Genomic DNA, 12,875 nt, shown 5'->3' on the forward strand with positions numbered 1-12,875 from the left:
GTGAAATCTGTCTCCCACACACTGCTATAATCACCAGCTCCTCTAGATCAGGGGAGGGGAGGGCACTGACCTCTCAGTACAGAAAGGACAAGTCACTAATTATTGGTGCACATCCTGGGTCCCAAAGGGTTAAGAATTCTGGTCATACACTGTTTAGAGACAACAAAATGTTACAAGTGATGCTCTCCACTGTATGAGCTCCAATAGTAGTTACCTTTGGAACTAGATTTGGTATTTAATCAGTATTTAGTGGTTGTTTATCAGGCAAGCATCACTATTATAGCTCACACTTAATGTTAGTACACTAATTATATACATCCATATATATATATATATATATATATATATATGGATGTCTGTTTCCAAGTCTTTCCAAATACCAAAACTTCTAATATACATAGTGCACATTTATAGTCTTTTAATACAAGTAAATAAATGGCATTCAACCAAAAAGGATACTATGAAAACTTACGTGCATATTTCATCCATTAATGATCTTGGCAGGAAGCTAAATGACAGTCTGAGTTAAAGGGACCAGAAACATTCTTTCTGGAGCTCTTTGTCGTTTACTTTGCATTACTGTGTGTAAAACAGTTTCCCCTCCATCCAATACCAGTGGTGTATTATATGAGCAAGGTGGGGTGATTATAGGCCTATACCTTCATTCACAATGTCACGTCCCAAAATATATGAGCAATGGCTACTATCTTTGCTAAGAAGGTATTCATTGAGTTATATATAGACTTGCATACACCAGTCTGGCATGTTGATACCAAAACAAACACTGGACGTCTGGCCTGGTATTACATTATGAAGCATGTTATAAGGCGATATAGATAGATAGATTTTTTGTGGTAATCTAACAACTATAGTAATATAAAAATATGACTTTACCCAATACTGTACAGTTTTCTACAACTAAAGGGTATTATACTACAATACACTACAGTTTACTGTAGTAAAAACTAAAGTATACTACAGTTTTTTTTTTCAGTTTATCAGTTCACTATAGGTAATACTACAGTATGCTGTAGCATTCATTGTAAATACTGTACTATATACTGTATACTACAATTTACTATAGATTACTATAGTAATAAATACTATAGTAGTTTTTTCATGTGGAGCAAGATTGTATTACTAAATTAGACATATGATGATATTATTATATTTTAATCCAAGATACTTCAAAAATATCATGGTAATGTGCAAAAACGACGGTCTACTTTGTAAGTTGTCAGAGTAACGCCTGACAGTGAGTTGAAAAGCGCGGCTGTTATCTGTGACAGCATCAGGAAATGTGTGTTGACGCGCGCTCATTCATCTCGTCTCCTCGTGCTGATTCCAGCCAATGAGCGCCAGGACACCCCCACCAACCAGAGATATTCCTCTGAATCTGATTCTGCGGGACAGATACTGTACCTCACCTCACCCAATGGACCGGTCCAGACGCAATTAGGAACCGTGATAACTATTTTAACATAGACATTTTCAGATTCATCCTGCTGCTCGAATGAAAGGAACTCACTTGGATACTTATGAATATTAAATAGGCTGTTTTATATGGATATTTCTTTCTTTCTTTTTTCATTCAGAGTACCTTTATCGATCCTAACGTGGAAAGATACATTATTTGAATTGTGAGGAATACAGTATCTCAAGAGCCGTAATGAAACTGTGACAGTTTATTTTTTTTGGATTAAAAAATTTCACAAACTGCCCGTGTAAGATGCGAGAGTTTGATGGATTTGGTTGCGCGTCAGCGGCGCGCAGGGACAGACAGCGCGCGCGTAACGGATTTCTGTCACGCCGTGAACCGAGCGGCACCGCTCACAGGATTTACCTGCTCTTTATCTTGCAGCTGCTCATGTTTACTCCCACTGTGGACTCGTCTTGGTGGTAGGTCTTTCTAATTGTTTATTTAAAGTGGCACAAGAGCCACTCATCTGCACTGATTCATTTTCTGTTCGACCTAATATAAAACTAATAGAACTGTTGCTGTCAGTAAAGTAGTATTGGGTTGTTTACTGTAATTTACTAAACCAGTATCCTCAAACCAAATCCTAAAACTACGTTCACTTCATTTATCTCACAATCTGGGAACAATCATAGCAAATATCCTTTAATAAAAAACTAAAAATAGGAATTTTTATCCGGTAGGATTTCATTTGATTCTTGTTTGAATGGCTCCAAATTAGGATTAGTAAGGAATAAAATTAAAATTAAATGAAATTCAAAGAAATTCATATATCTGTAATTTTTATCTAGAAAAGCAAAGTCGAGATAAAATAATTGAAAAAAGCTTGTATTTAAATTTGTATTTAGCTCATCACATGTAATAAATTCACTTTAGTATATCAGGGTGGGAGAACACCTAATTTCCCAGAAAACATTAACTGGGTTACATTTCTTTGCATTGCAGTTCAGTAAATTCCTCTTCCTGCCATTCTAATTCAAATTACAAAATCAAGTTGTTTCCATCTGTCTCTAGAAATGACTCACGTCCTCTTATCTGTTTTATGATCCACTTGGTGGAAAATCACAAGTTTGATCACCTAGAAAAGTACAAGAAATACATTAGCATTTCTTAAGAATTTTGAGATTAAAACAGAAGATATTGGATATAAAATATTGGATATATAGTTACAAAATATGAAACTATGTCAAAATAATAATTATTATAATAATAAAAACATTAATTACTAATAAAACGTTGTTTTCAGAGAACATAAATATACATTTATATTCAGTCTAAATAAATTAATTTAATTACAGTCTAAACTGACTATATGTTCTTTAAATTGATTTTTTTTTCAGTCTAGACCAATTCCACTCATAGTCCAGAGCATAATAAGGAAGGAAGATCAGGTAGTGATGTAAAGTTAGTGATATTTGAATGACAAAAAGAAAAAGAAAAGAAAGAGTGATATTAATAAAAATTCAGATAAAATGAGACAACAAGAAAGAAGAAGAGAGAAAATTATCTCTAGATGCCTGGCAGAAATGCACACAGTACTGTTTAATCATTTCCCAGAGCAGTTGTTAGTAAAGACAGAGGAGTCTGATGTCTTAAACTGACATTGATCAACACATTCCAGTATTCAGACTGTTCTATAACAGATCTTGGCTGGATCAGCAGACCTACTTGTGTGCTAACACACCATATAAACATACTTGCTAGGGTGATATAGATTTGAAGTGACTTGGTTCTGAAGTTATTGCTTTTCATCTCCATTTCTTCATTGTATAACAGCAGACATGATGACACAATGGCAGACTTCGCCTTTAAAAACGTCTAATTGCAGCATTCATAAGTTCCCCATCACGTCTCAGAGGTAGCAATATCAACATAGTCAGCACACTGCCTAGTGCCCCACAGCTGAGTAAACAACATAATCTCAGTCCACGCTATTTTTTGATACTTTCAATTAAAATGAATGCTCGGTTTCTCTCAAACGCACACGATGAGACAATAATACCGTATTTCATGAATGGGAAAAGGAGGGTTATCATTTGTATCATCTCTGTTGTAATAACTATACGTATGGCCCCTTTTGCCCTCCATAAGGCAGCGGGGATTCGACGGCGTGAGTCCGCAAGACAGCCATGGCGGCATGCCCAAATCCGTGTGAGCCAGTGGTGATAAATATCTCTCAGTTCCTATGGTAATTTATACAGTTATGGGGATTGTTGTCATCATTGCAATCAATTCACACATAGCGGTTTTCTGGCTCACGTGCAGCAGCCTTTCCCAATCCCAGCCGCATGCAGCTGATAAGTGTTCTGGAACAGAGAGGCAGAGCAAAATTGTGTTTCTGTGTGTCAGGGATCAACAGGGCAGCCGCGCGAAGCCGGCAACAGCAGGCCCTCCCATGGATGCTATAGCGAGAGGAATAAGTCTTTCATTGGGTCGTATGTTTGCACTAGTATGTCAGTGTGAGTGAGAGAGAGCGATAGGGACAGCCATAAGAGGAGTGGAAATTGTTCAGTAGGTTTGTACGGAGCGCTGTCACACAAACCCAGACACGACTGACTGGATAATGAGATCCGGGAAGGAGACAAGGGCGCGTGAGCACAGCGTAAACCTCACTGAGGGTGTCTGTGTGGTGCGCTTGAACAGAAAGGGTAGACCAGGAAAATGCTACACCTGAAACACAAATATCAATACCAGAATGGCAAATGTTTTGTAGAAATGTGTTCAATCAACACAGAACCATGGGAAATAGGACATGCTGGGGATTTTCTAAATGTAAGAAAGAGTAAGAAATAGTCCTTTAATGGATAGTTTATCCAAAAATGATTTGCTCAACTTCATGTTGTTCCAAACCTGTATGACGTTCTTTCTTTTGTGGATCACAAAAAAATTGGACCCCATTGACTTTCTTTACCTGGGGGGAAAAAAAGAAGACATTTTTCAAAACAAAAACATCTTCTTTTGTGTTCCACAGCAGAAAGAAAGTCATACTGGTTTGGAACGACATGAGGGTTGAGTATGTGATGACAGAATTTTATCATGGCAATTCATAACTATTTTACGTTTTGGTGAATTGTTAGCTAATTCATATAAATTCATACAATCTCATGTCGTCCGATTTTGCTCAACTGACTGTTTAGTTAACAGGTAGACCTTCATGCATACATTTTTTTAAATAAAAATCTAATCACATTCATACAAAATGGCAACCCCAAAATAGTTATGTTTTATCATGAGATTGGGTTGGATGTTTATTTTGGGGTGAACTATCCTTTTAAGACTCCTTGAGGCACAAACAGAATTATTTTGAGTTTTTGCAGACAGTAAAATATCATAGGGGTATCATTATCACAAAATATCTCAAATAAATGGAAATGAAATATTGATTTAAAGAAACAGGCTGAGACATGAAACTAGTACAGCAGGAAATCAGTTGACTGGAAAAACAGACAATCATTCAATTTAGTGGTCTTTACGCAAAAATATTTGACCACAGAATGATTGTCTAGTGAGATTCAAGCATTCCAAAGAACTGTGTATTAAAGTGTGGCTAACATGAACTTTGAAGGTTTGGTCTTAAATAAAGATGACCCAGAAGAGCATTTTCTGATGTTTAAGTGGGATGGATTAAATTATAATGCAATACAAGATGATTTCTAATCACAAGACTGCCAACTACTGTAATAGAAACGTACATTTATACATTACAATTGTTAATTTAGCAGATGCTTAGTCAACAAATGTGTCTCTGTTTGTTTCTGCAGGTACATTGGTGCGTTAGGTGCACGGGTCATATGTGACAACATTCCAGGGCTGGTGAACAAGCAGAGGCAGCTCTGCCAAAGACACCCAGACCTCATGCAATCCATCGGAGAAGGAGCCAAAGAGTGGATCCGAGAATGCCAGCACCAGTTCCGACACCATCGCTGGAACTGCAGCACGCTGGAGCGAGACCACACTGTGTTCGGCCGTGTCATGTTGCGCAGTCAGTATTTATGCTACACTTTATCATCATCATACAGTAATAAGACATGAACTATGCGACCGTGTATTATGTAAAAAAAAAGCACCACATTTCATAAAGTATCAAACTGTTAGTTCAAATAAAGCTGTGTGCAGAGGTGAACCTGTCATGAACATGTCAGAGCCACCCCAAAATCAAAAGAAAGATATAAGAAAGTATATTTTGTAGGGCTGCCCTCGACTAAAGTTTTTTCTGGCCGACTAGTAGTCGTTCATTTTAAGAGATTAGTCGACTAATCGCACGTTTAGGCAGAAAACGTAAATCGCACATTTAGGCATTCTGTTTGCTTTCATTATTTTACAAAAGCACAACGTTTTTGTTTTTTTTGTTATTGTGAGTGCACACAAATAAAAGTAGACTCTTCACAGATTCAAAAGGTGTATTACTCTTATCTGTATGACCAAAAATGACGGAGTATTTTAAATGCAAGTGATCGCACTGGCACCTCCATGTTAGCAGTCGTGCAGAATCACAATATTATAAATTGAGAATCACAATATTTTTTGTTTCAAATAGAGATCTACAGACAGACAACTAAACAAAATAACATGTAATTTACTGGAAGTTCTGACAAATTAAATTTGAATGACTCATATACTTTACTTTTTTCATAACTGGATGAATCAGCATTTTTGAATGAATCTCTTGAATGAATGATTCAATGACAAATACATTTTTTTAAGTTACTTGTTGCCACCAACTGGTCTAACGATATAATTGATATAATTCGTCATTTGAAGCCCGTTACTTTCAAAAGGTGATTTGCTCTATTTTGATCACTTCCGCAGACATCAGTATTTATATCCTAACTATAAACTTTTATCTCAGTACTTCTGTAATAATTTGAATATTTGTAACACAGAAATAATGATACTGTGTGTTTGAAAAGACTGTTTGTGAAGCTGTTTCATATCTATATATATGATAACGGTTTCTCTGGCTCAGTGGCAGCACCAACGGAGATCTGAATGTGGATTTTGTCAGATCTGAATCTGGTGTGATTTTGTCAGGTTTAATAGACAGATAAATCTTTGTCAAGTAGGAATAAGATCGCGTGGGTGTTTGAATCGAGATCGCAATATTTTTACGATTAATCGTGCAGCTCTAATCTGTTGGATAGTGGTAGGGACAAAAAGGTCTCCACTTCCCAAGAATAGGCGAAAGTCTGAGAGAGAGTGGATATTCTCCAAATACAAGTGGCTAGTCGGAGGGGGTTCTCTACAGGCTGATGTATAAACAGTAATAGGAGATGTAAATATTTGTGCAGATGACTCTGGCAGACAGACAAAGCTGCTCTTTTTGACATATCACCCTCTGTTCTGGCTCAGTGCGTGAGCTGGAGGAGGAAAATGAGCAAAATAGGGGTCATTTTGCGCTACTTTGGCAAAAAAAACACACCTCAAGGCTATGAGTGCAATCGACCAAAGAAACTAAAGGTGAAGGAGTGTCAGCTTGAATCAGTCCAATGTTAGCAAGCTGTAGGGTGGCCTCCAGCACTTAGTTCAGCCAAGGGGCTTAAATCTAGATATGATGTTAGAGAGTTGATATAACAAAAGCACAGTGGATTTAACATCATATTAAGAGCCTTAACACCTCATCAGCCTGCTTGGCTCTTTTAAAACTACTGAAAAGTTACTTTTTAATGTTAAAACACTTTCTGACAACTGTAAGTAAGCCATTCATAGGTTGACACTAAGAGGGATTTCACATTAGGCACGTTTGCTGTGGTCCGAGTGCAATTGTTCCAGGCGCCCCCGCAGCGTTGGTCTGGTTTCACACTCACTTTATTCTATTGAACCCTGGTGCATTTGAGTTCATCTTGCATGAACTCTTACATGCACAGCGCATGATAGAAAACAGAACGTGGGTCAATATATTGTGTTTTTTTGTTCATTTGGTGCTATTATGCGCAGAAGAGTGATTGACGCTTGAGTTTACTGTATGTGCCTTCATGCTAATTGCAAACGGACTCTTTTGAGGAGACAGCAGATTGCAAGCCATTCATTTGCTGCTCTAATTACACTCGCTCTACACGATGACACCGCATGCTCACTCTCACTCGTTTCTAACTAAACTGCCAGTGTGAAAGCACCCTGTAGTCAACATAAAACAATGTGCATAACCCACTTGGCACTAAAATTAGGCCGTGTGTCCAACAAAGCGTTTTTAGCCAGCTGAAAACACCAGGCGCTCTGCTGCAAACGCCTAGCTGTGGGCGCTTGAGAGCGCATCGGCAGCGCAGCGTTTTTTGTTTTTTTTTCAGTTGAGATGCTTTCTTGCTATGATACGGAATATCCGTACCATAGTATCTCATTTCACAGATAGTCTGTTTTTGTACTTTTTCTATATAAAAATGTCGATACAATGTAAAGTATTTGCTCTCGCTCTTGTTTTAAATTATTTTGTTCTGTTATTATGCTTGTTCTTGTCATCTGTTACCATTGTACAAGCAGGATGTGGGGCAGTGTTGCCAAGTCTGTGGTTTTTCCGTTGAATTAGGATACTTTAACACTGTAGCCGTGGGTTGTTTTTTATGTCCGCGGGTTAAAGCGACCGCAAATAACATGATATTTAGCCCCTAAATATGAATTTTACCAGGGGAATCCTGCCAAAAAACAGGACCCCCTGGAACGCAATTTTTACCGGGGGACCCCCCTGAAACGCTTTTGGGCTAGTTTTGAGTAGCAATTGGGTGGATTTCGGCTGAATCCCAAATGGCACACTTCTATGCACTTTCGGTCTTGTGGACTTACAATGGCTGCTGCGTGTGCCTGTCCGTTAAGTCCACGAGACCGTACGGTGTCCCATTTATCATTTTAGGTTTCAGAAGGGTGCTCGCGAGTGCCCCCCTTTGCGACCGCTATGCGCCCTCAATGCGCACTTCAGCTGAGCCTGCAAGTGTGCGAGCTACGCAGAGGACTTTACCTGGCAGTCAAAGCACCATTTCGTCACGAAAGTGTGTTCAGAGGAAGACCGTGAGGGTTTAGGGTGCCATTTGGGACCGGGCCTTTGTTGTGAAAACCTGGCAACCCTAATGTGGCCGTTGGTCGGTGTGGTATTTGTCCCACCCCTCCTCTACTGTGATTGGACAGCTGGATAAAAAGTGACCGCGATGAACGCTGCATTTTACCCAAAGTTGAACAATCTTCAACTCTCTGCAAACGGTAAACAGCACAGAGTGCTCAGAGCTCAACTTGAAATAGACGCTCAGCGCCTGTCATGCTGCTTTTGTTTTAAAAATGCGGCACTCCCATTGAAAACAATTGGGGAAAAAATGCTTTGGTGGACACAGCCTTATACACTAAACTTGAAATTATTTTTGAAGCACAGAACTATATCACATTTTTAACATGCTAATATGAAAAATACATATTTTTCTCCTCCATCAGGTAGCCGTGAAGCAGCATTCGTTTATGCAATTTCCTCTGCGGGTGTGGTTTATGCCATCACCAGGGCATGCAGTCAAGGAGAGCTGAAGACCTGCGGCTGCGACACCCACAGGAGAGGCAGAGCAAGCGATGAAGAAGGAGACTTTGATTGGGGCGGCTGTAGCGACAACATTAACTACGGTATTAAGTTTGCCAAAGCTTTCGTGGATGCTAGAGAGAGGATGGTCAAAGATGCCAGAGCACTGATGAATCTGCACAACAACCGCTGTGGAAGAATGGTAAGAGTCAAGATTCTCACATTTGATTGATTATCATTGCAAAATAAACCCCAATAGGTAATCAGGCTATGACCCTGAAGGGGATTATTTTGTGAAACATGAGGGGGAAAAAATCAGCAAGCTAATTATAAAAACTTGAACTTTTTAATCTGGGTTATGGAATGGTTCATAGGTCATGGGTTGAGTTTTGTTTTCTTTAGGCAGTGAAGCGTTTTATGAAGACTGAATGCAAGTGTCATGGAGTCAGTGGGTCATGTGCTCTCAGGACATGCTGGCTGGCTATGTCTGATTTTCGGCAAACGGGGGACTACTTGAGAAAGAAGTACAATGCTGCTGTGGAGGTCATGATGAACCAGGATGGTACAGGCTTCATGGTTGCAGACAGAGAATACAAGAGAACAACCAAAAATGATCTAGTATACGTTGAGAACTCTCCAGACTATTGCCTAATGGACCGATCGGCGGGTAAGCAGCAAAGAGCTGAGTGTTGAGTGTTTTTGTACCATATTTCATAATGATACACAACTTGTGCATGAAAGAATTAGATCAATGATCAATGTATCATGACATATACCATTGTCATTGTATATCAGAGAAATATATTTCATCTCTTGTTATCTTTTTAATACTTGAGCACTTAAAAATCCCTTCAAATATGAGCACTTTTGTTTGGTTTGGTAGTTTGTTTCCGATTAACTTGTCTACGATCAAGTCAATATTTTCCATATTTCATATTTCCAAATTATAGTATGTACATCTAAGAGCAATTTGGCAAAATTCACAAAAGCTGTTAATGAACATGCCTGAATCATATTTTACCTCAAAAGAAATCAGAATTTGTTTTTTGCATTTGAAAGAAAATGAGACTTATTTAAGGACTATTTAGATTTGGCATTGTTGCAGTATTAAGCACATTTCTCCCCTAATCTTTATTACTGCAATACATTAAATTATAAAGTATTTATACATCATGGTACCACTACCTTTAATTTATCGTGACTTACATAAAAATTATTGCATTTAAGTATATTTTTTTCAGTAACACAGTAATCATTTAAATGTATTACATTCATTAAAAATGATTATAGTGATGAAAACTACCAGAATAATGACATATATAAAAATAAAGATCAAAAGTAAAGCATTTTGTTTATTGGAACTGAGGAATAAAAATGTGCTTAATAATCATTAAAATACTGTCATAAAGTCTTAAAATAGGTCCTAAAATATGCTTGATTTTGTATGCTTTTATTAAATATAAATAACATTTATATTTTTATTTTATTATAATTTATTTGTTATTTTTTGGATTTAGGGCGAAATGGGACCCAAAGTTGAAAATAGGGCTGCAAAAATAAATCTATGCTTCTCTCTCGAATCGATTCTGGGCTTAGTTTTTAACAGCAGATGGCGCTCTAGGCTAGTTTTTAACCGTACGCTCAAATGCTCACGAAGAAGAGTGCTCGTCCTGATTTCAGAAAACATGTTTTAGGAATATGTGAATGGCCTATTGACTCGCAATGGAATAATTCTACTATTGTAACTGAAAAATAATGAACCAGATATATGCCAAATCCCTTTCCTGCATTTATATTTCAGGTTCTCTGGGTACAGCAGGACGGGTGTGCAACAAGTCTTCCAGAGGCATGGACGGCTGCGAGGTCATGTGCTGCGGCCGTGGGTACGACACCACCCGTGTAAAACGCGTGACCAAATGCGAGTGCAAATTCAAATGGTGTTGCGCTGTGGAGTGCAGGGACTGTGAGGAAACTGTGGACGTCCACACTTGTAAACCACATAAGAAACCCGACTGGCTTGATTTGACTTGACTGCCGTGACCATGACCAATCAGCAGCTACTGGTGCTTTTTTATTCTCAGGTTTTTGAAGTGGGCCACTGCATTGTGGGATGTGTAGTTTATGACTATAACGCTCTGATCTCCACTTGCAGAACCCTGAACTTTATTCGCCTTCAAATGATGCAAGCGCAGAGATCACAGGCCAGTCTGGAGCACTGGTAGACGGTGGGTATCATGGGAAATTATACAACGGGCATTGTCTGGTGTTTTATTGAACGAACTGTGATCAGGACACAATCCTTTCACTATTTTCAATATGTAAAACACCTTTTACTGATAATATGTGTGCCTATATACATCAAATTATGTTTTTGGACAGCTGTGATAAATGCATTAATGCAGTTTTAAGGAAGAACAATATACAGCATCAGTTCAAGCTTCCCTAAAGAACAGCAATAAATCGCATTTCACGCCAAGAACAATTCCATTTAATTGTCCAAAATGATACTTTGAAGGGCGCTGTAAAAACATTGTCAAACAGTGATAACTGTGTTACCCTTCACTTACTTTATGGACCATGATTTTGATACACAACTTGTGCATGAAAGAATTAGATCAATGATCAATGTATCATGACATATACCATTGTCATTGTATATCAGAGAAATATATTTCATCTCTTGTTATCTTTTTAATACTTAAGCACTTAAACATCCCTTCAAATATGAGCACTTTTGTTTGGTTTGGTAGAGTCTGTTTCCGATTAACTCAAGTCAATATTTTCCCTGATGGATTTCTCTTTGAAATGTGATGTTTATTGAAATAAAGAGTCCAAACCATCAGACTATAGACTGTTCACACATGATGCACACAACATACAAAATTGTACGCTCAAATCTGATTGGCTACATTAGTTTCTGAGAATAAAAGTGCACAGATTTGCTACAATGTGGGCTTCAGGTTGCTGGAATTACCCAGAGTTTGCAATGTAGCATCAAGTCTTTGAAAATACTTATAGTTTGGGTTGAGGCAGTCAGTAGCAACTAAACAAGATGCCTTCAAGATGTTATGTGCACGAAATAATAGCTACTCTGAAGCCGAATGGCCTCTCTGAATGTATTACTGCTTGCTTCATACTTATGTCCTCATGTAAAACCCACACTAAAGGCCAAATCATTGCTAAAATAAGACAGCAGCTTACTGAGATTGAGCAGTAAAAATAGTCAGGTTAGCATGACTTGCATTCTTCGCCATTCATTTTGTTGGTCTGAATGAAGCACCTTGGTTTGACAACATTGTTGTTTCTAAATTTGCTGTTAAGATGGATGAGTGAATGAAGCGCTCAGGTTGTCATGCTGGTCTGTAATGCGTGTCCAAAATGGTGGCCCCATTAATCTAAAGCAACCTGAAACTTTGTCAGGTAAAGGCCATGGAAGCTTATTTTGTCATTGTACAAACTGCCATTGATGAAAGAGACTAAAAAGGAAAGTCGTTGCTATACAAACAGTGTCCTATTTATTTATTTTTTGGCCACTATATATAAAATTGCCACAAAATCCTTAAAAAATAAAGGAATGTATGTATATTTTTTAAATAAATATTTAATTATTCAATGAACTTAACCTGACAATACAATTATTCTGACTCAGAAAATTTCCAAAATCATTAGTAGACAGATTGATATGTCATTGATTAGAATTCCAAACGTCGCTTATATAATCAAATTCAGATGATCATTCTCACTGCTTGAATTAAACCATGTATAATGTTGCAGTTCCTAAAAAAACCTCACTTTTTTAGTTTTATTAACTAGTCATTGCCATTGTTTACTGATTTTTGGCACTCAGCGAGTGTTAATTTTGGATCCTGCACAGAAGTGATTCTGATCTCAAGCCATTCTAATTGGTGTCAT

The 12,875-nt window shown here is 37.9% G+C and overlaps 1 protein-coding gene across 2 annotated transcripts; it reads left to right on the plus strand.

Moving 5' to 3' along the window:
* The first annotated feature begins 1,409 nt into the window (after positions 1–1,409).
* Positions 1,410–11,807, plus strand: wnt2ba (wingless-type MMTV integration site family, member 2Ba). 2 transcript variants are annotated; one of them, XM_051896723.1, is made up of 6 exons: positions 1,410–1,899; positions 5,239–5,459; positions 8,888–9,165; positions 9,366–9,630; positions 10,765–11,026; positions 11,116–11,807. In XM_051896723.1, exons 1-5 carry the CDS (start codon positions 1,730–1,732, stop codon positions 10,992–10,994), a joined length of 1,164 nt encoding a protein of 387 aa, XP_051752683.1. In that variant the 5' UTR covers positions 1,410–1,729; the 3' UTR covers positions 10,995–11,026; positions 11,116–11,807. The 2 variants fall into 2 exon arrangements, with proteins under 2 accessions (XP_051752683.1, XP_051752682.1); XM_051896722.1 differs by having other exon boundaries at positions 10,765–11,807.
* The last annotated feature ends 1,068 nt before the right edge of the window (positions 11,808–12,875 follow it).

This window comes from Ctenopharyngodon idella, chromosome 6 (assembly GCF_019924925.1).
Source record: "Ctenopharyngodon idella isolate HZGC_01 chromosome 6, HZGC01, whole genome shotgun sequence".
In the NCBI taxonomy this organism is placed as follows: domain Eukaryota; kingdom Metazoa; phylum Chordata; class Actinopteri; order Cypriniformes; family Xenocyprididae; genus Ctenopharyngodon; species Ctenopharyngodon idella.